At 43.6% G+C, this 23492-nt stretch overlaps 1 protein-coding gene across 1 annotated transcript in view; it reads right to left on the bottom strand.

Annotated features, from left to right (window-relative positions):
• The window catches only part of sntb1 (syntrophin, basic 1), a 146431-nt gene that overhangs the window by 47057 nt on the left and 75882 nt on the right, over window positions 1-23492 (bottom strand). The window contains exon 3 of the mRNA XM_068032556.1: window positions 1848-2073. Coding sequence (XP_067888657.1) covers window positions 1848-2073 — 226 coding nt within the window. The remainder of the gene's footprint in view (window positions 1-1847; window positions 2074-23492) is intronic.

Genomic DNA, 23492 nt, shown 5'->3' with positions numbered 1-23492 from the left:
TTGGAGGGAGGATGTCATGTGATGAAATTTCCAGGAATACATCTAACTAGGTAGCAACTCTAGGCTCCAGAAAAATGATTTATAATTTACCATACCAAGGCCACTTCAGAATCACTGTGGAAACTGGTTGGAGAGTGCACAGGCACCAGTTCTATCCAGCAATGTGGTAAATGAGCAGATAATCGGTTTTTGTGATGTTGATTGAAGGATAAATATTGTCCAAGAACTCCCCTGCTCTTCTTCAAAATAGTGCTTTTACATGTACCTGAGAGCGTGAATGGGGTCCCGGTTTAACGTCTGATCCAAACGACAGCACCTCTGACAGTGCGCATTCCCTCAGCATCGCAAGCGTTAGCCTGGATTGCACTTTCAAGTCCTGGAGTGGGACCTGAACCTACAACCCTCTGCCTCAGAGGCAAAAGTGCTACCTACAACTGATACCCTAATAACAAACTGACTGCCTAGTTCCAGCATTTTCTGTTTCTCTTTCAGATTTCCAGCATCCACAATATTTTGCTTTTTCTCCAATAACATCCTACAGCCAGTTCCGTGGCGATAGCTGATCATCTTGTCTCATTTGGTATGGAAGGGCTGACTGTGAAGGATGGGTTAGAGAGAGAATGTAGTATTTCCTTCATCTAGTGCAGGCTAAGATTATTAGTGCCGCAGGAGGAGAGACTGGCAGTCCTAAAAGCAATGCTCTCAGTTGATGCTTGGGTCTGCTCCAGCATCCTCTGAGTTCCTCTATCACCGCCCGTGTCACCCGCATATTATTGTGCACTGAATTTTCCACAACTGGATAATTACTCTTAAGACCTTTTCCAGTGTAAGTTCCATAACTTGCTCTCCTGATCCGGACCATCATTCCCAATAACAATGCTCTTATTGTTCTCTTTGGCTTGTTCCTTGTCGAGATTCTCACTACAGCATCTCCTGTCTGTGTGATCTGGTTACTGTAGCTGTTGGTGCTAAACTTGTGCCTCACTTGCGATACTTTATCCCGCTGTGCACAGTGTGACAGTGACCTTTTGTCTTTTTAAATGAATGTTTCCCCTTCTCAGAACATCGGGCGCTGCGTGGTCCAGTTCATAGGCTGGGAATTGGAGTCTTGTGGGTGGAACTGGAACTGGAAAAGGGCATGGGAAAAGGAACCTGACGAGGGGAGTGGAAGAGCAGACAGCAAGTGGAACCCAGCGGCCGCAAAAGGAAGGGAAGCGAATGAAGGGAGAGAAGAGGAGGAGAGACAGAGATAGATGAGCAGGAGACAGGTAGAGAGAGATGGGGTGGAAGAAAGAAAAAAAGACTTGCATTTCGATAGCACCTTTCATGGCCTCAGGATGTCCCAAAGCGTTTTACAGCCAATGAAGTTCTTTTGAAGTGTAATCACTGTTGTAATGTAGGAAAACGTCAGTCAATTTGTGCACAGCAAGATCCACAAATCTCAATGTCCAGATAATCTGTTTTTTGGTGATGTTAGGATAAATGCTGGCCAAGATACTAGCGAGAACAACCCTGTTCTTCGAAGTAGTGGCTGTAGGATCTTTAACATCCACCTGAGAGGGCAGATGGGGCCTTAGTGTAATGGCTCCATAATAAAGGAGATAATATGAGCTTCTAATTCCATGTTCAGTCTTTTTTAGTCCGCCCCACTAATAGACTATAACCTATAGCTCTTTAAATGAAATCGAACGACCAAAAGCACATTCTCAGTTACGTTACTATTCCCATCAGCGGAAGTAAGTTTATTAATACACTCTTTAAAAATACTTGTGCCTGGTCTTGTCCTGCTTGTAATCTGTTTATTCATAAATATAAAGGTTATTTTAAAAAAAAGGAAATGGGGTTACCTGTTTTCTGGGTCTGGGGTGTTGAAACTTCGCGTGACATAACACATCTTCAGTGGAATGCTCTTCCAGTCTTTGGAGTCGCTGTGTAATGAGAACGGAGGGGTTGAGGGAGATTCCGTGGCCACAGAACCAAGCCTGGGGGACTCTGGAGGGAGAGTTTCCCATCCAAGTTCAGAAACTGGAGAGGTTTTCTTAATGTATGGTGTAGCTTCCCTCATGTACTTCACTAGAAGGGGGAAAACAGATAATAAATGGGTGAAGACACGATATTTGACAACATTATATTTCCAATGCCTTGTAGTTTCAAAACACTTCTTTTGAAACAAAAAGTCACAACTACGAGGAGATTGAGCAGAGCAGGTTGTCCCATTCTGGATCCATGGTGGCTGCTTTTCAGGGGACAGAAACCAAACTGCTGCCTTTTGCGAAGTAAACTCTTTGGATCCGATGCAGTTTGCTCATTCATAATCACCCTGGGCTTGGAATAAAGTTGGGGCAGGGGCCAAGAGAGCTGGGAGCTTAGTTTCACTGCAATGACTGAGCAGCTGGTAGGCACAGAGTATGCCCTAGTGATGTTGCTGTGTGCATAGGTTGCTGACTACAATGTCAGCTGTGCCTCAGTGGTTAGCGCACTTGCCTCTGAATCAGAAGGTTGTAGGCTCAAGTACCACTCATGAGACTTCAGCACAGAAATCTAGGTTGACATTCCCAGTGCCGTACCGTGGGAGTGCTGTCTTTAGGATGAGACGTTAAACGAAGGCTCTGTCTGCCCTCTCAGATAGATGTAAAAGACCCCAAGGTGCTATTCAAAGAAGAGCAGGAGAGTTATCTCCAGCATCTTGGTGAATATTTACCCCTGTATTATCACTACAAAAAACAGACGGTCTGATCATTATTGCATTACTGTTTGTGGGATCTTGCTGTGTGTAAATTGGCTACTGTGTTTTCTACATTATAACAGTGACTACACTTCAAAAGTACTTCATTTGCTGTAAAGTGCTTTGAGATGCCCTGAGGTTATGAAAGGTGCTGTAGTCATGCAAGTCTTCGTTCTATCTTTACTTCCATCAGCTATTTCTCCAAGTTCATATAGAATGCATATTTAAAAATAACTAAATTGCATTTCAGTGGCTTGTGTCATGCTGAAAAATGGCAGGAATTCCCCCAAAGCACTCCAACTCTGCCACTAATTTTGTTGGAAGTACATCATAAACTCTTGCTTATGAAGGTAAGCAGGGTCGAATTTCCGGCAATGTTAGTGTTGGGGGGAGCAAATCAGAGAAAATTAGTGGCCGAAGTCAATGGCAATCCCATAACCAAGAAAAAAAAGTATTTAAAGACAAATGAGAAGCAGGAGCAGGCATCTCTTAATGATGGTGTGGTTGGCCCAGATTATCATTTCAGAGCTACTCTGTGCTGGCTGAGCAGTAACAGATCCTACATCTCTGTCATAACGTCTTTACAGCAAATATTCACAGGCAACCATTCAACAACAACTTGCATTTATATAGCGCCTCATAGTGAGACACCCCAAGACTTTTTAACAGGAGCATTACCAAACAAAATCTAACACCAAGCCACGAGGAAATGTTGGAACATTTTGGCTGCACTTGGTGTTTGGAAAAAATAAGAATGACGTTGAAAGAATTAAAAAGGAGCAACAACTATTAACAAAAAAAATCATGGCTAGGCTGGAAAATATTTGCAACACTATATTTGCAGAAGCTTGGTCAAAGAGAGGTAGGTTTTAAAGAGCGTCTTAAAGGAGGAAAGAGATTTTGAGGGGTGGAGAGATTTAGGGAGGGAATGCCAGAGCTTAGGGTTCAGATAGCTGGAGGCATGGCTGCTGATGTTGGAGCGATTGAAATCGGGTTACAGTAGGCAGAACAAAGTAGCACAGGGCTACAGTTTGGACTAGACATATATTTCCTTACAGTGCAACATGCAAGACACACCCACACCCACCCACTCAACCTGCCAGTAGCCAAAATTGGAGGAATGCAGAGAACTTGGAGGGCAGTAGGGCGAGAAGAGGTTTTAGAGATTTATCCCCTCCAATGAGTGATTAAAAAAGAAAAAGGAGAACACAACATATTTCATCCAACATCAAGATGTGCCTTGTATAGAGGGTTGTGATTATGTTTTTATTATTGTATGTGATTGATGTCTTTTCAGTTCTTGCTCCATTAATCACAAGCTGATCTCCCAACTCCTCTCTCACTGGTGAACTATATCTGTCAGCTTTCAGTTACTGTTGAGCTTTTGAAGTCGTGTGCAGTCCGCCAGAAACAGGAAAGAGGAGGCGAGAAACAGACTACTATCAAAGTATTGCCTGTGGGAACCAGCACTGGATCACAGCATCTCTTTATGTGACAGTGAGAGTTTGAGCCACGGGACAGTAGGAAACTTCTGCCCGAAGAAAATAATTTTCTTCCTTCTCTTCCACTTTCATTTTTCCCTTCACATGATGAAGGTGCTGATTCATCCAGATGCATAATTTCCAAAAGCACTGGCAGCATACACACACACATACACCTGGACATTCAGTGACCAAGAGAAGAAACTCTGGTTGGCCCAAAGTAAATTGTGGTGCACATAGCTGTCGATCTGGCTGGGATCAGTTAATGCAGGGTGAAATGGGAATTGAACCTGGAATCTCCCCACACTGGGCACTATCAGATTCAGATGAGCGATCAGGGAGCAAAATAACTTAAAAATTGTACTTCTTTAGGATGACATTAAAGCTTTAGTGTCCAGCAAAAGTAAAATTCACACAAAGCTTTCTGAGTGACCTTGTGTTAGTGTAATGTTCCACATTGTTGCAAATGTCTCCCTTCAATACTTCTGGATAATGGCCAAACTAATAAAAGATTACAACTTTCCACACATTATTACTCACTGTGACTGTCGACAGGTTACATAAGAATAAGGAGCAGGAGTAGGCCATCCTGCCCCTCAAGCCTGCTCCACCATTCAATAAGATCAAGGCTGATCTGATCTTGGCTTCAACTCCACTTTCTTGCCTGACCCCCATAACCCTCAACTCCTCTATGATTCAAAAATCTGTCTAACTCTGCTTTGAATATTTTCAATGAGCCAGCCTCCAAGCTCTCTGGGAAGAGAATTTCAAAGATTCACATCCCTCTAAGAGAAGAAATTCTTCCTCATCTCCATCTTAAAAGGGAGACCCCCTATTCTGAAACTGTGCCCCCCTAGTTCTAGATTCCCCCACTAGGGGAAACATCTTCTCAGCATCTACCCTGTCAAGCCCCCTCAGAATCTTATATGTTTCAATAAGATCACCTCTCATTCTTCTAAATTCCAATGAGTATAGGCCCAACCTGCTCAAACTTTCCTCATAAGACAACCCCTTCATCCCAGGAATCAGCCTCGTGAACCTTCTCTGAATTGACTCCAATACAAGAATATCCCTCCTTAAGTAAGGAGACCAAAACTGTACACAGTACTCTAGGTGTGGTCTCACCAATGCCCTGTACAGTTGTAGTAAGACTTCCCTACTTTTACACTCCATCCCTCGTGCAATAAAGGCCAACATTCCATTTGTCTTCCTAATTACTTGCTGTACCTGCATGCTAACTTTTTGTGTTTCATGTACAAGGACACCCAGATCCCGCTGTACTACAGCATTCTGCAGTTTCTCTCCATTTAAATAATATTTTGTTTTTCTATTCTTCCTACCGAAGTGAACAACCTCACATTTCCCTGCATTATAGTCCATCTGACATTTTTTCCTCACTCACTTAACCTATCTATATCCCTTTGCCAATTCTGTGCCTACCTCACAAATTGTTTTCCCACCTATCTTTGTATCATCAGCAAATTTGGCTACAATACACTCAGTTCCTTTAGCCAAGTCATTAATATGGATTGTAAATAGTTGAGACCCCAGCACTGATTCTTGTGGCACTCCACTAGTTATAGTTTGACAACTTTTCTCTACAGGTTCCGTTACTATGGGGACATTTATTAATCCTATCTCATTTACAGATCAAAAATAGCCTGTTCCCTAGTTGGTTCCACAACATATTCTAAGAAACTGTCCCCAATACACTCTATGAGCCTGCCCTGAAGGCTACCTTTGCCAATTTGATTTATCCAATCTAAATGAAGATTAAAATCACCCACAATTATTGCAGTACCTTTCTGACAAGCCCCCAGTATTTCTTGAATTACACTCTGTCCTATAGTGTGGCCACTGTTCGGGGGCCTATAAACTACTCCAACCAGTGACTTCTTTCCTTTGCTATTTCTTATGTCCACCCAAACTGATTCTAGATTTTGATCTTCCGAGCCAAGACCATTTCTCACTACTGTACTGATCTCATCCTTTATTAACAGAGCTACGCCACTGCCTTTTCCTTTCTGCTTATCCTTCTGAAATGTGAAGTATTCCTGAATATTCAGTTCCCAGCCTTGGTCACCTTGCAACCATATCTCTGTCATGACTATTATTGCATACTCATTTATTTCTATGTGTGCCATCAATCCATCTATGTTGCTATGAATATGTTAATTTTGTCCTTTTACCATTTTTGCCTACTTTGACCTTATTTGCTGGTGCATTCTTATGTTTGTATGCTCTGTCCCTTCCTGTCACACTCGCTTATTATCCATATCGCTACCCTGTACTACTGCTTGTCCTTTCTCTTTATTTTTCTAAATTTCCCATCACTTGTAACCCCTCCGCCCTCCATTTAGTTTAAATCCCTATCTATTTGATTTTTTTATTCTTTCATGGGATGTTGGCTTCATTGGCAAGACCAGCATTTGTTGCCCATAACCTTGACAACTGAGTGGCTTGCTGGGCCATTTCAGAGGGCAATTAAGAGTCTCCACATTGCTGTGGGTCTGGAGTCACATGTAGGCCAGACACAAGAACACAAGAAATAGGAGCAGGAGTAGACCATATGGCCCATCGAGCCTGCTCCGCAATTCAACATGATCATGGCTAATCTTGGGCTTCAACTCCAATATCCCGCATGCTCCCCATATCCCTTGATTCCCGGAGAGACCAAAAATCCATCTCTCCCAGCCTTAAATGCATTCAATAATAAAGCATTCACAACTCTCTGGGGTAGAGAATTCCAAAGCTTCTCAACCCTTTGAGTGAAGTAATTTCTCCTCACTTAAGTGATTGGCCCTTATCCTGATACTGTGCCCAGTGTTTTAGATGCCCCGACCAGTGGAAATAATCTCTCAGTGTCTACCCTATCCAACCCCTTCAGAATCTTGTATGTTTCAGTAAGATTGCCTCTCATTTTTCTAAACTCCAGAGAATACAGGCCCAATTTACTCAGCCTCTCATCATAGGACAACTCCCTCATCCCAGGGACCAATTTAGTGAACCTTCGCTGCATTGCCTCTTGTGCAAGTATATCCTTTCTTAAATGTGGAGACCAAAACAGCACACAGTACTCCAGATGCAGTCTCACCAAACTCCTTACAATTGTAGCAAGGCTTCTTTATTCCTGTACTCCAATTCCCTTGTAATAAAGGCAAACATATCATCTGCCTTCCTAATTGCTTGCTGTACCTGCATACTAACTTTGTGTTCCTTGTATAAGCACAACTAAGTCTCTTTGAACATCAACATGTTCACACCTTTTAAAAAATATTCTGCTTTTCTATTCTTAAGTGAATAACCACACTTCCCTAAATTATACTCCATTTGCCATCTTGTTGCCCACTCACTTAACCTGTCTATATCTCTTTGCAGCCTCTCTGTGTCCTCCCCACAGCGTAGCTTTCCACCTACCTTTGTATCATCAGCAAAGTTAGATACATTACTCTGTCTCTTCATCTAAATCATCAATATAGATTGTAAACAGCTGAGGCCCCAGCACTGATCCTTGCAGCACTCCACTATTTTCTGCCTGCAAACTTGAAAATGCCCCGTTTATGTCCACTCTTTGCTTCCTGTCCATTAACCAATCCTCTACCCATGCTAATATATTACCGCAACTCCATGAGCCCTTATCATGCCTATTCATCTTTTATGTGGCGCCTTATCGAATGCCTTTTGGAAATCCAGGTATATCTACTGGTTCCCCTTTATCCACCCTATTAGTTACATCCTCAAAAAAACTCCAATAAATTTGTCAAACAGGATTTCCCCTTAGTAAAACCATGTTATGACTTGTTATAATCATACTGTGCTTTTCTAATTGCATTAAGACATTAAGACTTCCTGAATAATAGATTCCAGCTTTTTCCCAATGACTGATGTTAGACTAACTAGTCTGTAGTTCACAATTTTCTCTCTTCCCCCTTGTAAAATGATGTAACATTTGCCAATTTCTAATCTGATGGGACTGTTCCCAAATCTAAAAGAATTTTGGAAAATCACAGCTAGCGCATCCACTATCTCTGCAGCTATATCTTTTAGAACCCTAGGGTGTCGGCCATCAGGTCCCAGGGATTTGTCGGATTTTAGTCCCTTAAATTTCTCCAATATGTTTTCTCTGCCGATATCAATATCCTTAATTTCCTTACTCTTTTTAGCCCCTAGGTTACTGTCTATTTCTGGTATGAAACTTGAGTCTTCTCGTGTGAAGACAGACACAAAATATTTGTTCAATGCCTCTGCCATTTCCTCATTCCACATGATAATTTTGCCTGTCTCTGCTTCTAAGGGACCAACCTTAGCAACTCGCTTCCTTTTTATATAAAAGCACTTACAATCTGTTTTTATATTACTGGCTAGTTTACTGTCATTCTATTTTTTTCTTTATCAACTTTTTGGTGACCCTTTGCTGGTTTCTAAAACACTCCCAATTCTCAGACTTGCTACTCTTTTTCCAACATTGTAAGCCTCTTCTTTTAATTTAATGCTGTCCTTAACTTCCCGAGTGAGCCACAGATGGGTCTTTCTTGCTAAGTTTTTGTTTTTCAATAGAATGTATTTTTGTTGAAAATTTTGAATTGTTTCTTTAAAGGTTTCCCACTGTTTATTTACCACCATACCTTTTAGTCTATTTACCCAATTTAGCTTCGCCAATTCTCCCCTCTTACCTACATAATTGGCTTTGTTTAAGTTTAAGATTCTTGTTTGTGATTGGAGTGTCACTTTCAAACTTAACATGGAATTCAATGGTATTATGATCACTATTTCCCAGTGAATCTTTTACTCTGACATTACTAATCAACCCTGCCCAAGTTCACAATACTAGATCCAAAATAGCTTTATCCCTAGTTGGTTCCACAACATATTGCTCCAAGAAACTATCCTGAAAACATTCTACAAACTCATCATCTAGCCCACTCTTGCCAATTTCATTGTCCCAGTCTATGTGAAGATTAAATTCCCCCACAATTATTACATTGCCTTTGTTACAAGCTCCAATAATTTCTTGTTTAATACTATGTCCAATGGTATAGCAACTGTTTGGGGGGGGCTTATAAACTACTCCTATCAGTGTTTTCTGATTCTAGCTATTCCTAATTTCCACTCATACTGATTCTACTTCATGATCTTCTGAGGCCAGATCTTTTCTCACCAATGTCCTTATGTCATTGTTTATCAGGGCTACCCCTCCTCCTTTACCATTGTCTGTCTTTCCGACATATTGTGTACACTGGAATATTTATTTCCCAACCTTGATCGCCTTGTAACCATGTCTCTGTAATGGCGATTAGATCTAAATCTATTTGTGCACTAGTTCATCTATCTTATTGCAGATGTTTCGCGCATTCAGATAAAGAACCTTTGATTTCATTTTTTACTTCTATTCTTTGCAATGACCATATTCGCAATGTACAATTTTTGTTAAACTCTGCCCCATTCTGCTTGTCATTACCCACAACCCTATACTGTTACGATGCCTCGACCTTCCTCTTTGCATTTCTAAATCTCCCTTCACCCAAACCCTCTTCCCCCTCTTAGTTCACAACCTCTAGCCTTATCTGCTGGTGTACTCTTAAGTTTGTATGCTCTGTCCCTTCCTGCCACACACTGATGATTATCATTACCCTAATTGCTACCTTGCTCTCTTGCCTTCTCTCTTTTTAAATTGTCACATCTTCCCTCACTTGATCCCTCACCCCCACTATTTAGTTTAAAGTCTTCTCTACCACCCTAGTTATATGACTCGCCAGACCACTGGTCCCAGCATGGTTCAGGTGAAGACCATCCCAGCGGTACAGCTCCCACTTTCCCCAGTACTGCTGCCAGTGTCCCGTGAATCAAAACCCATTTTTCCCGCACCAATCTTTGAGCCACACATTTAACTCTCTCATCTTATTTACACTACACCAATTTGCTCTTAGCTCAGGTAACAACCAGAGATTGTTACCTTTGAGGTTCTGATTTTTAATATAGCCCCTAGCTGCTCATACTCCCTCAGCAGAATCTTCCTTAGCCCTACCTATGTCATTAATACCTATGTGGACCACAAGAATGGAATTTTTCCCCTTCCACTCCAATTTCCTCTCCAGCCCCAAGGAGATGTCCTTAACCCTAGCACCAATCAGGCAACATAGCCTTTGGGACCTACGCTCTCAGCTGCAGAGAATGGTATCTATCCTCCCCCACCCCCCCCCCCACCCCCCCAATTATACTGTCCCCTACCACTACTACATTCTTTTTTACTCCCCGAACTTGAACTTACCCTACACCATGGTGCTGTGGTCAGTTTGCCCATCCTCCCCACATTCCCTGCTCTCGTCTACACAAGCTGCAAGGACCTCGAACCTGTTGGACAAGTGCAAGGGCTGAGGCTCCTCCAGTGCTACCTGCTGGCTCCCCATACCTGACTCACTTAGTCACACCCTTCTGTCTTTGACCACAGATGAAATATGAAGTGCTTAATCTAAGGGGTGTGACAGCTTCCTGAAACAAAGTGTCCAGGTAATTTTCTCCCTCCCTGTTCCTCAAGCTGCAGATACTTACTGCAGCTTTGGTTGTTGTGGATCACACTGGTGTTCACCAGGTTGTATGAATGTGCTACATGTTGCACTCTAAGGAAATTTAAGCCTAGGCCAAACCGTAGCCCCATGCTACTTTGCTCTGCACACAGTTACATTTTCTGCAGAACATTTCACTGGGGAAAAAGAGTAAAACATTGTTTCTCCAAATGTATCAAAAAATAATCTTGCAGTGCTCAGTGAGTTCACTTTCCCAAGGGAGATAAAGACCCTGAGAAAATATACTGCTCTGACTGGCTGGCACCGTTAATCACTCTTGCCCACTCTGTATTTACTTTCTTTTCACCATTCCCTCGAATGCTTTCGAAAGTCATTCCAAATGCTGTGTTTGGTTTGTGGAGCGCGTTTTTTTGTGAAGGTCAGGGTGTGCTGAAGGGAAAAAAATTGTCACAAATGGTGCTGGGAGTGATTTAAATTAGTAACAAATTATGAAAAGACACTGATGTGAGTCAGCTTGGAACAGGCTGCTGCAATGAGTGAAAACCTGTTACAATTTGGTGTGTCTGCACATACAATCGATCAGACACAAACTCATACAAACGTAAAAGCCCACACATACACAGAGTGAGGAACAGATGATGGAGGATACAGTTCCATATTCCAACATGGCTCAAACCCAGCACAGCAGTAGCTGTGGAAAGATTGCAGGAATAGACTCTAGGCCGAGCTGGCAGATTTGCAAAATGACTGCTTCTAATGCACAAAGTGAACTTTCTACAGTTTCATCCAAAGCCTGAGCTCACACTTTTCGCTCATGACTTTAGTCCTCAGTTCCCTTCTCCATTTTATTCTCCTGGCTACTCAGGATGATCTCGGGCAGCTCACTTCATGTGATAAAATGAGACTGATTAAATAATGGGCCCCTACAGCTTTACTACAATAGGGAGCGAGGAACAGTGTCACTGAGACGGAGAAAGCAGAGTGATTTCAGTTTGGAAAGAACAGGCATTCAGCGAGCATGGGAAAGTGGGGAAAAAAAACATCTAGCTGCCAGACTTCCTGTTCCCAGATGCTATTTAATGACTGCAACTGGCAAAAGCAGATGGGGTCTAGGATCCACTGCCATGCGGCTGCAGCAGAATAACCTGTTGACATTCACTCCACTGCGAAGTGGGATAAGGGGAAGAATCATTCCAGGTTGCCTTCATGTACCCAGGCCAGTTCCGATAGGGTTCCCAACTCTGGATGTACTTCTTCAGACTTCATCACATGACCTCCCACCTTAAACAGGCTCCACCCTCACAGTCCCACCAATGGGCGTTCAACATGGCCATCCACATATAATAAAAACAAGAAACGCTGGAAATACTCAGCAGGTCTGGCAGTATCTGTGGAGAGAGAAACAGAGTTAACGTTTCAGGTAAATGACCCTTCCTCAGAACTGGCAGATATTAGAAATGTAAAAGATTTTAAGCAAGTAAAGCAGGGGTGGGGCAAGAGATAACAAAAGAGGTGTTGATAGGAAAAGGACACAGAGAATAACCGACCAGAAGGTCATGGAGTAAAGGCAAACAGTATGTTAATGGTGTGCTGAAAGACAAAGCATTAGTACAGATAGGGTGTTAATGGACTGAAAACTGAATAGCCACAAGCACAAACATGAAAAAAACAGTGGGTAGGCACAGCAGAAACAAACTGAACACTCTAACCTGTCCCCATCATTTTTGTTTGTCTCTTTTACCTTGTTCACCTTCATTGCTTTCTATTTCCCTCCTGCTGTTTGATAAAGCGTCTACCAAAACTCATTTTCATAGCCACATCTCCTTCCTCAGTGACTGTCTCTGGCTCCGACTTATTCCACGTGGATTCCAACTGCAGTTTCACCCATCATGCTTTGAATCCACCCAGGATTACAGGTATCTCCGAGAAATACAATGTTCCCTGGACTTCTGTTCTCACTGTATCCCGAGAGCCACACTCAGTGCCATGTGCCGCCACAAATACACGCTGAACCTCTCTCTCCAGAAGCACCGCCTCATGTTATCTCAAAGCTGTTCTACTCCACAGTATCATTTCATCCCTGGTCTTATCCGACGCATTAACAAAAACTTTTTTTCTTCCTTTCAGGTGTCAAGGAATGCAGGCTCCAGCTGCTGATGGGGACTGATGCCCCTCCAGATCCTTCTTCCCGTTCACTTCCCTCTGACCCTACCCCTTCTCATCTGACTCCTTGCCGTGTATTCACTATACCCTCTGACCTTACCCTCTCTGATGCTGAACGTTCTGTACTCAGCAAAGGGCTCAGTTTTGTCCCCTTACGCCCCCACCTCAAATGAATTTTGCGCTCGGCATGACGTTGAGCTCTTCTTCCGTCACTTCCGCCTCTGGGCTCACTTCTTTGACCAAGAGTCCTCCCCCTGATCAGCAGACCCATTCACCCGCCTCCAGCATTCTCCCTCTAACTGGACCCCTCCCTCTGGTCTCTTGCCCACTCTTGATCTTTTCATTGAAAACTGTCGGCGAGACATTGGTCATCTCAATTTCTCTGCCCCCCCTCACTTACTCTAACTTGTCCCCCTCTGAACTTGCCGCATTCTGTACTCTCAGGTCTAACCCCGACATTGTCATCAAACCTGCAGACAAGGGTGGTGCTATTGTTGTCTGGTGTACCGACCTCTACCTTGTAGAGGCTCAGCGCCAACTCTCAGACACTTCTACTTCCCCCTGGACCATGACCCCACCACCGAACATCAAGCTGCTGTCCACAGGACTGTCACTGACCTCATCTCCTCTGGAGATCTTCCCTCTATAGCATGCAACCTCATAGTCCTGCAACCCCAGACAGCCCACCTCTACCTCCTTCCCAAAATCCACAATCAGGACTGTCCCGGCAGACCCATCGTTTAAGCCTGTTTCTGCCCCACTGAATTTATTTCTTCCTATCTAGACTCTATCTTTTCTCCCCTGGTCCAGTCTCTTCCCACCTACATCCGTGAATCTTCTGGCGCCCTACGTCGTTTTGACAATTTCCAGTTTCCTGGCTCCAACTGCCTCCAATTCACAATGGATGTCCAATCTCTCTACACCTCCATCCCCCACCAGGACGGTTTGAGGGCTTTCCGCTTCTTCTTTGAACAGAGGCCCAACCAGTCCCCAACCACCACCACCCTCCTCCGCCTGGCTGAACTTTTTCTCACATTGAACAACTTCTTCTTCAACTTCACTCACTTCCTTCAAGTAAAAGGTGTTGCTATGGGTACCCGCATGGGTCCTAATTTTGCCTGTCTTTTTGTGGGATATGTCGAACATTCCTTGTTCCAGTCCTACTCAGGTCCCCTCCCCCAACTCTCTTTCCGGTACATTGATGACTGTATCGGTGCTGTTTCCTGCTCCTGCCCCGAACTGGAAAACTTTATCAACTTTGCTTCTAATTTCCACCCTTCTCTCACGTTTACATGGTCCATCTCTGACACTTCCCTCCCGCTCCTCGACTTCTCTGTCTCCATCTCTGGGGATAGGCTGTCTACTAATATCCATTATAAGCCCACCGACTCCCACAGCTACATCGACTACACTTCTCACACCCTACCTCCTGTAAGGACTCCATTCCATTCTCCCAGTTTCTCTGTCTCCGACGCATCTGCTGTGATGATGCTACCTTCCATGACAGCGCTTCTGATATATCTTCCTTCTTCTTCAACCGAGGATTCCCCTACACTGTGGTTGACAGGGCCCTCAACTGTGTCCAGCCCATTTCCCACATCTCCACCCTCACCCCTTCCCCTCCCTGAACCGTGACAGGGTTCCCCTTGTCCTCACTTTCCACCCCATCAACCTCCATATGCAAAGGATCATCCTCTGCCATTTCTGCCACGTCCAATGTGATGCCACTGCCAAAGGCATCTTGCCCTCCCTTCCCCTGTCAGCATTCTGAAGGGATCATTCTCTCTGTGACACCCTGGTCCACTCCTCCATTACCCCCACCACCTCGGCCCCTTCCCACCACACCTTCCCCTGCAATCATAGGAGGTGAAATACCTGCCCATTTACCTCCTCTCTCCTCACTATCCAGGCCTCAAACACTCCTTTCAGGTGAACCAGCGATTTACTTGTACTTCTTTCAATGTAGTATACTATATTCGCTGCTCACAATGTGGTCTCCTCTACATTAGGGGGACCAAACACAGACTGGGTGACCGCTTTGCAGAACAGCTCCGCTCAGTCCGAAAGCAGGACCCCGAGCTTCCGGTTGCTTGCCATTTCAACACACCCCCCTGCTCTCATGCTCACATCTCTGTCCTGGGATTGCTGCAGTGTTCCAGTGAACATCAGCGCAAGCTCGAGGAACAGCATCTCATTTACCGATTAGGCACACTACAGCCTGCCGAACTGAACACTGAGTTCAATAATTTTAGCACATGACTTTTCTTTTCTTTTTTTCTTTTTACTGTTTATTTTATTTTAGTTTGTTCAGTTTGTTTCTACTGTGCCTACCCACTGTGTTTTTTTCATGTTTGTGCTTGTGGCTGTTCAGTTTTCAGTCCATTAACACCCTATCTGTACTAATGCTTTGTCTTTCAGCACACCATTAACATATTGTTTGCCTTTGCTCCATAACCATCTGGTCAGCTACTCTGTGACCTTGTCCTGTCAACAGCTTGTCTTTTGGTATGTCTTGCCCCACCCCTGCTTTACTTGCTTAAAATCTTTTACATTTCTTATATCTGCCAGTTCTGAAGAAGGTTCACTGACCTGAAACGTTAACTCTGCTTCTCTCTCCATAGATGCTGCCAGACCTGAGTATTTCCAGTGTTTCTTGTTTTTATTTCAGATTTCCAGCATCTGCAGTATTTTGCTTTTATGCCCATCCTCACAATGTCCCACCTCCTCAATCCAATTGGAAAGGGAACAGTCTCTTCAATACCCAATTGGATGATTTTTGACAGTCCAACAGTCTGTCTCACCTCCTCTCCCCCACCCAATCATTTTATCAATCAACAATACTAATAAAAGAAAATCAATATTCTATGATTCTAGATATGTACTCAAAGGAAATGTAAACAACACACAATTGTGTTTTAGTAGCCCTATAGTTTTATCACCATTGTTTGGTTCACAGCCTTGCCCAGGAGATTAATCTTCAATTCTGGAGACTACAGGTCTTTCCTGGAGGGTAGGCAAACCTGAAGTGCTCGGTTTCAAAGGGCATCAACAGAGGGAGGGGATCAGCTGGTCCCGATTGGACAGGAGACCCAGGAACTGGAGGAAATGGAATGATTATAGGGAGAAATATCAAGGAAACAAGTATTGCTTGCAAGAATAGAGCTGAAATTTCATTTTCTTAAAACTTGTAAAACTTTAAACTTATTAAATGTCAAATAGTGGTTTGGTAGCATAGTACTTGAGTATTGCTGAAAAGAGACTCGTCGTTGAAGCTTTTCATCTTGCACTCATCAGGACAATCCGCAAGAATACCAATGTAAGGGAAAACAACAACTTTACACTCTATGAAAAGAGTGCTGATTGGTAGAAGCGTTGCCATGGACAATGCACCAGTTTACGGTGACTGACAGTTAACGGCCAAGCTTTGTTTGAAATTTAAACCAGGCAGCTTGACTCTGATTGGTGAAGGCATTGCCCTGAGGAATGAACCAGCGAATGGCTGTCACTTATTTTGTTTAGCTGAAACATTGCGCTTGTTCCTGGCTGACCTAGTATCTGTTAACAATGGCTTACTGCTGTGCAGATCCAGCTTTTTATAATTAATCACAGTTTCTCAAATATATTTCAGGAGTTTACAAGGAATCCTGAGCAATTAAAACAACCACAAACCACTGGTTATAGGAAACTGCCAACAAACTAATCTATTAAGTATTTTAGAAGTAATATATTTTCTCTTTCCAAGTAAAGAATGAGCTGTCTTGGAGAACGACGACCGATGCTGCTGTTTGTCATAGTACTTGCAATCATTCATGGCAACTTCAAATAGGTGCTGCCAGGAAGATCTGTTGAGTTCATGGTTATAAAGGCCTAGAGGGTCAGGCCTTCTCAAGAATGGCTTTTGTCCCCCAATGTTAGCTGAAGCTAGTTCACCAAAACAATATGCGTCTCCCAATCCCTTTCTATTGACTTGAAGAACCCGAGGCTTTTCTCCTTAGAGCAGAGAAAGTTAAACGGAGATTTAGTGAGGTGTTCAAAATCATGCAGGGTTTTGATGGAGCAAATAAGGAGAAACTGTTTCCACTGGCAGGAGGGTCAGTAACCAGAGTTCACAGATTTAAGAGAATTGGCAAAAGATCCAGAGGGGAGATGAGGAGAAATTTTTTTTTACACAGTGTGTGTTGTGATCTGGAATGCGCTGCCTGAAAAGGGCAGTGGAGGCAGATTAGATAGTAACTTTCAAAAGGGAATTAGATAAATACTCAAGGGGGATAAATTTGCAGGGCTATGGGGAAAGAGCAGGGGAATATGACTAATTGGATAGATCTTTCAAAGAGAAAGCACAGGCCTGATGGGCTGAATGGCCTCTTTCTGTGCTACGATTTCATGAAACTGGGTTAAATGCAATTAAATCAACAGCACCTCCCAAACAGGTGATTTCTACCACCTTATGGCAGGCAGCCATAAAGACAGGGCTAAAATGTGGCGAGTCGAAGAGACTTAGTAGTTGGCAGGAAAAAAGACAGAGGCACAAGGGGAGAGCCAACTGTGCAACAGCCCCGACAAACAAATTTCTCTGCAGCACCTGTGGAAGAGTCTGTCACTCTAGAATTGGCCTTTATAGCCACTCCAGGCGCTGCTTCACAAACCACTGACCACCTCCAGGCGCTTACCCATTGTCTCTCGAGATAAGGAGGCCAAAGAAAGGACAAGAGCAGCAGATGCATGAGAACACCACCACCCCCAAATCATACACCATCCTGACTTGGAAAGATATTGCCGTTCCTTCACTGTTGGTGTGTCAGAATCCTGGAACTCCCTCCCGAACAGCACTACAGGTGTGCCTACCACACATGGACTGCTGCAGTTCAAGAAGGTGGTTCACCACCACCTTTTCAAGTGCAATTAGCGATGGGCAGTAAATGCCAGACTTGCCAGTGACAACCACATCCCATAAATGAATTTTAAAGAAACCTTAATACACTTGCCGAACAAAAATCGAATTGATCCGAGGTATAAAATTTTCAATTGACTCCCAGTCTCAACAGCTTTTTGGGGAAAGAAAGTTGCAGATTTCCACTCCTCTTTGTGGGAAGAAGTGCTTCCTGACATTACCCCTGAACGGCCTGGCTCTAATTTTAAGGTTCTGCCCTCTTGTTCTGTACTCTTTCCCCCCCCCCCTCCCCCCATCAGAGGAAATAGTTTCTGTCCATCTCCTATTGCTATCTGTCTGGGTGTCCAACAGCACAGATAAAAGTAGGTGACATTTTCTGCAGTGTAAGCAGAGATAAACAGGTAAAGAGTTGCTCTGCCTGTCCATTGATCAGAAGCTGTGTGTGTGTCTATCTCTTGTGGTCAGTCATATTATCCGGGTGAGTGATGAAGCCTCCCCATCAAAATCATCCCATATTAACCGAAGACTCCAATTAAATGATACAAGTTCCTGACCTTTCTACTGAAGATCAGATTTTGAAAATCTTACAAGTCCTCATGAAAAGAACAGAACCAAAACAGCAGTCTGAAGAAAGCACTCATACCCTTAAAATGACAAAGGACAAAATCTTTGCCTAGAATAAACTGAAGCTCATGTACAGCTCCATATTAAAATGGTGCTCGATTTGTAAAAAGGCTGTAGAGTAACTTTTATTCTGGTTTGGGGAAAGGTGAGATTATTAATACATACAAACATACAAGTTAGGAGCAGGAGTAGGCCACTCGGCCCCTAAAGCCTGCTCCGCCATTCAACAAGATCATGGCTGATCTGTTTGTGTCTCGAATTCCACACTCCCATCTAACCCTAATAATCTTTGATTTCCTTGCCTAACAAGAATCTATCTACCCCCACCTTAAAATTATTCAATGACCCCACCTCCACCACCTTCTGAGGCAGAGTTCCAAAGTCGCATAACTCTCAGAAAAAAATTTCTCCTTATTTCTGTCCTAAAAGGGTGACCCCTAATTTTAAAACAGTGCCCCCCAGTTCTGGACTCCACCACAAGAGGAAACATCCTTTCCGCATCCACCTTGTCAAGACCATTCAGGATCTTATATACTTTAATTAAGTCTCCCCTCACTCCTCTAAGCACAAGTGAATGCAAGCCCAGTCTGTCCATCCTTTCCTCATAAGACAACCACTCATTCCAGGTATCAACCTAGTAAACCTCCTCAGAACCACCTCCAACGCATTCACATCCTTTCTTAAATGAGACGACCAAAACTGCACACAGTATTCGAGATGTGGTCTCATCAATGCCCTGTATAAGTGAAGCATAACATCCTTACTTTTATTTTCAATTCCTCTCATAATAAAGGATAGCATTCCATTAGCCTTCTTTATTACTTGCTGTACCTGCATACTAACTTTTTGTGACTCATGCACTAGAACATCTAGGTCTCTCTGCGCCTCAGAATTCTGCAGTCGTTCTCCATTTAAGTAATACTCTGCTTTTTCATTCTTCCTGCCAAAGTGAGCGACTTCACATTTTCCCATATTATACTCCATCTGCCAGATTTTTGACCACTCACTCAACCTATCTATATTTGTCTGTAATCTCATGTCCTCTTCACAACATACTTTCCTACCTCTCTTTGTGTCATCTGCAAATTTAGCTACCATGCCATCACTCCCCTCATCTAAGTCATTGATATAAATTGTAAAAAGTTGAGGCCCCAGCAGAGACCCCTGCGGGACTCTACTAGACACATCCTGCCAATCACAAAAGGATCCATTTATACATACTCCGTTTTCTGCCAGCCCACCAATCTTCTATCCAAGCAAATATGTTGCCCACTGCACCATGAGCTCCTACTTTGCACAATAACCTTTTATGTAGTACCTTGTCAAATGCCTTCTGGAAATCCAAGTACAGTACGCTAACAGGCTCCCCTTTATCCATGACACGTTACTCCTTCAAAGAACTCCAATAAATTGATTAAACACGATCTCCCTTTCACAAAGCCATTCTGACTATTCCCGATTACCTTGAGTTTTTCTAAGTGCCCAGCTACAACCTCCTTAATGATCGATTCTAACGCCTTCCCCACGACAGATGTCAGGCTAACTGGCCTATAGTTACCTGTTTTCTGCCTCCTCCACTTCTTGAGAGTTTGCTATTTTCTAGTCTGATGGAACTTTTCCAGAATCTAGCGAATTTTGAAAAATTAACACCAACACATCTACTACCTCATAAGCCACCTCTTTTAAGACCTTAAGATGAAGCCCATCAGGGCCTGGGGACTTGTCAGCCCGCAGCTGTGTCAGTTTGGTCAGTACTGCTTCCCTGGTGATTGTAATTTCACCAAGTTCCTCTCTTCCTTCCACCTCCTGATTTACAGCTATTACTGGAATGTTTTTTTATCCTCTATAGTCACAACAGAAGCAAAATATTTGTTCATTTCATCTGCCATTTTTTTTATTATCTACCATTAATTCCCCATTCTCACTCTCTAAAGGACCAACACTCACTTTATTTACTCTTTTCCTTTTTAAATACCTGCAGAAACTCTTGCTCTCCATTTTTACATTTCTTGCTAGCTTCCTCTCATACTCGAATTTCTTTCTCCTGATTAACCTTTTAGTCATTCTCTACTGTTCTTTATATTCTGGCCAATCATCTGACCTACCACTCACCTTTGCACAATTATATGCTTTTTCCTTAAGTTTGATACTTTCCTTAACTTCTTCAGTTAACCACAGATGGTGCGTCCTCCCTTTGGAATTTTTCTTTATAGTAGGAATATACTTATCCTGAGTATTCTGAAATATCCCTTTAAATGTCTACCACTGCTTATCTATTGATCTATCTGCTACCCTAGTAACCCTGTTCACTTCAGCTAGCTCAGCTTTCAAGCTCACATAGTTGCCCTTATTTAAGTTTAAAATACTAGTCCACTAATTCTAAAATACTACCTGATTGGCTGGTAGGGAATCTGTACTGAATTTGAAAATAAAACAGATAAAAATTGATTAAAGCACTAATTAACTAATTAATAAGTAGAGTAACTAAACCAGAGGGAGGAGATTACTGTATTTAGATAGCATTTAGTATTTATTGTAGAAATCTAGCACTAGGGACCAGATAGTTAAGTGTATCATAATTTAGTAAGGATTTAATAAGTATTTATTTATTTTATATTAACTAACTAATTAGTGCTAGAAATGTCAGTTAGAGGGATGAAGTGCTTCACCTGTGAGATGTGGGAGGTCCGTGACGCTTCCAGCGTTTCGGACGACTACATCTGCAGGAAGTGTACCCAGTTGCAGCTCCTCACAGACCGCATGGATCGGTTGGAGTGGCAACTGGATGCACTTAGGAGCATGCAGGTGGCAGAAAGTGTCATAGACAGGAGTTTTAGAGAAGTGGTTACACCCAAGGTGCAGGCAGATAGATGGGTGACCGCTAGAAGGGGCGGGCAGGCAGTCAGTGCAGGAATCCCCTGTGGCTATCCCCCTCTCTAACAAGTATACCGTTTTGGATACTGTTGGGGGGGATGGCCTATCAGGGGAAAACAGCAGCAGCCAGAGCAGTGGCACCACGGCTGGCACTGTTGTTCATCAGGGAGGGACAAAGTGCAGAAGAGCAATAGTTATAGGGGACTCTATAGTCAGGGGCACAGATAGACGCTTCTGTGGACGTGAAAGAGACTCCAGGAAGGTATGTTGCCTCCCTGGTGCCAGGGTCAAGGATGTCTCTGAACGGACAGAGGGCATTCTGAAGGGGGAGGGTGAACAGCCAGAGGTTGTGGTACACATCGGTACCAATGACATAGGCAGGAAGAGAGATGAGGTCCTGCAGGGGGAGTTTGATAGTAAGTTAAAAAACAGGACCTCTAGGGTTGTAATCTCTGTGCCACGTGCCAGTGAGGCTAGAAATAGGAAGATAGTGCAGCTAAACACGTGGCTGAACAGCTGGTGTAGAAGGGAGGGTTTCAGATATCTGGACCATTGGGCTCTCTTCAGGGACAGATGGGACCTGTACAAGGAGGACGGGTTGCTTCTAAACTAGAAGGGCACTAATATCCTGGCTGCAAGGTTTGCTAGCGTCACTCGGGAGGGTTTAAACTAGTGTGGCAGGGGGGTGGGAACCAGAGTAGTAGGACAGCTAGTGAAATAAATGAGGAGGACATAGTAAATAAGGCCAGTAGGACTAAGAGGAAGAGCAGGCAGGGAGATGTTGCTGAGCACAGCAGGACTGGTGGTCTGGTGCATTTGTTTCAATGCGAAAGTATAACAGTTAAGGCAGATGAACTTAGAGCTTGGATTAGTACTTGGAACTACGATGTTGTTGCTATTACAGAGACTTGGTTGAGGGAAGGGCAGGATTGCAGGTAAATGTTCCAGGCTTTAGAAGCTTCAGGCAGGATAGAGGGGGATGTAAAAGGGGTGGGGGAGTTGCATTACTGGTTAAGGAGAATATCACAGCTGTACTGCGGGAGGACACCTCAGAGGGGTCATGCAGCGAGGCAATATGGGTGGAGCTCAGGAATAGGAAGGGTGCAGTCACGATGTTGGGGGTTTACTACAGGCCTCCCAACAGCCAGCGGGAGGTTGAGGAGTAGATACATAGACAGATTTTGGAAAGATGTAAAGGTAACAGGGTTGTGGTGGTGGGTGATTTTAACTTCCCCAATATTGACTGGGACTCACTTAGTGCTAGGGTCTTGGATGGGGCAGAATTTGTGAGGATCATCCAGGAGGGCTTCTTGAAACAGTATGTAGATAGTGGGATGGGGCCATTCTGGACCTGGTATTGGGGAATGAGCCTGGCCAGGTGGTCGAAGTTTCAGTGGGTGAGCATTTCGGGAGCAGTGACCATAATTCCATAAGTTTTAAGGTACTTGTGGATAAGGATAAGAATAGCCCTCGGGTGAAGGTGCTAAATTGGGGGGAAGGCTAATTATAATAATATTAGGCAGGAATTTAGATTGGGGGCGGCTGTTTGAGGGTAAATCAACATCTGACATGTGGGAGTCTTTCAAACGTCAGCTGATTAGAATCCAGGACCAGTAAGTTCCTGTGAGGAAGAAAGACAAGTTTGGCAAGTTTCGGGAAGCTTGCATAACACGGGATATTGTGAGCCCAGTCAAAAAGGAAGCATTTGTAAGGGCTGGAAGGCGAGGAACAGTTGAAGCACTTGAGGAATATAAAGACAGTAGGAAGGAACTTAAGCAAGGAGTTAGGAGGGCTAAAAGGGGTCATGAAAAGTTATTGGCAAACAGGATTAAGGAAAATCCCAAGGCTTTTTATACATATATAAAGAGCAAGAGGGCAACCAGGGAAAGGGTTGGCCCACTCAAGGACAGAGATGGGAATCTATGTGTTGAGCCAGAGGAAATGGGCGAGGTACTAAATGAGTACTTTGCATCAGTATTCACCAAAGAGAAGGACTTGGTGGATGATGAGCCTGGGGAAGGGCGGCACAGTGGCGCAGTGGTTAGCACTGCAGCCTCACAGCTCCAGCGACCCGGGTTATATTCTGGGTACTGCCTGTGTGGAGTTTGCAAGTTCTCCCTGTGTCTGTGTGGGTTTCCTCCGGGTGCTCTGGTTTCCTCCCACATGCCAAAGACTTGCTGGTTGATAGGTTAATTGGCCATTATAAATTG

This window comes from Heterodontus francisci, chromosome 5, assembly GCF_036365525.1.
Source record: "Heterodontus francisci isolate sHetFra1 chromosome 5, sHetFra1.hap1, whole genome shotgun sequence".
Lineage (NCBI taxonomy): Eukaryota > Metazoa > Chordata > Chondrichthyes > Heterodontiformes > Heterodontidae > Heterodontus > Heterodontus francisci.
The sequence above is the reverse complement of the archived record's forward strand: the minus strand, read 5'-3'. Positions and strand labels throughout refer to the sequence as shown.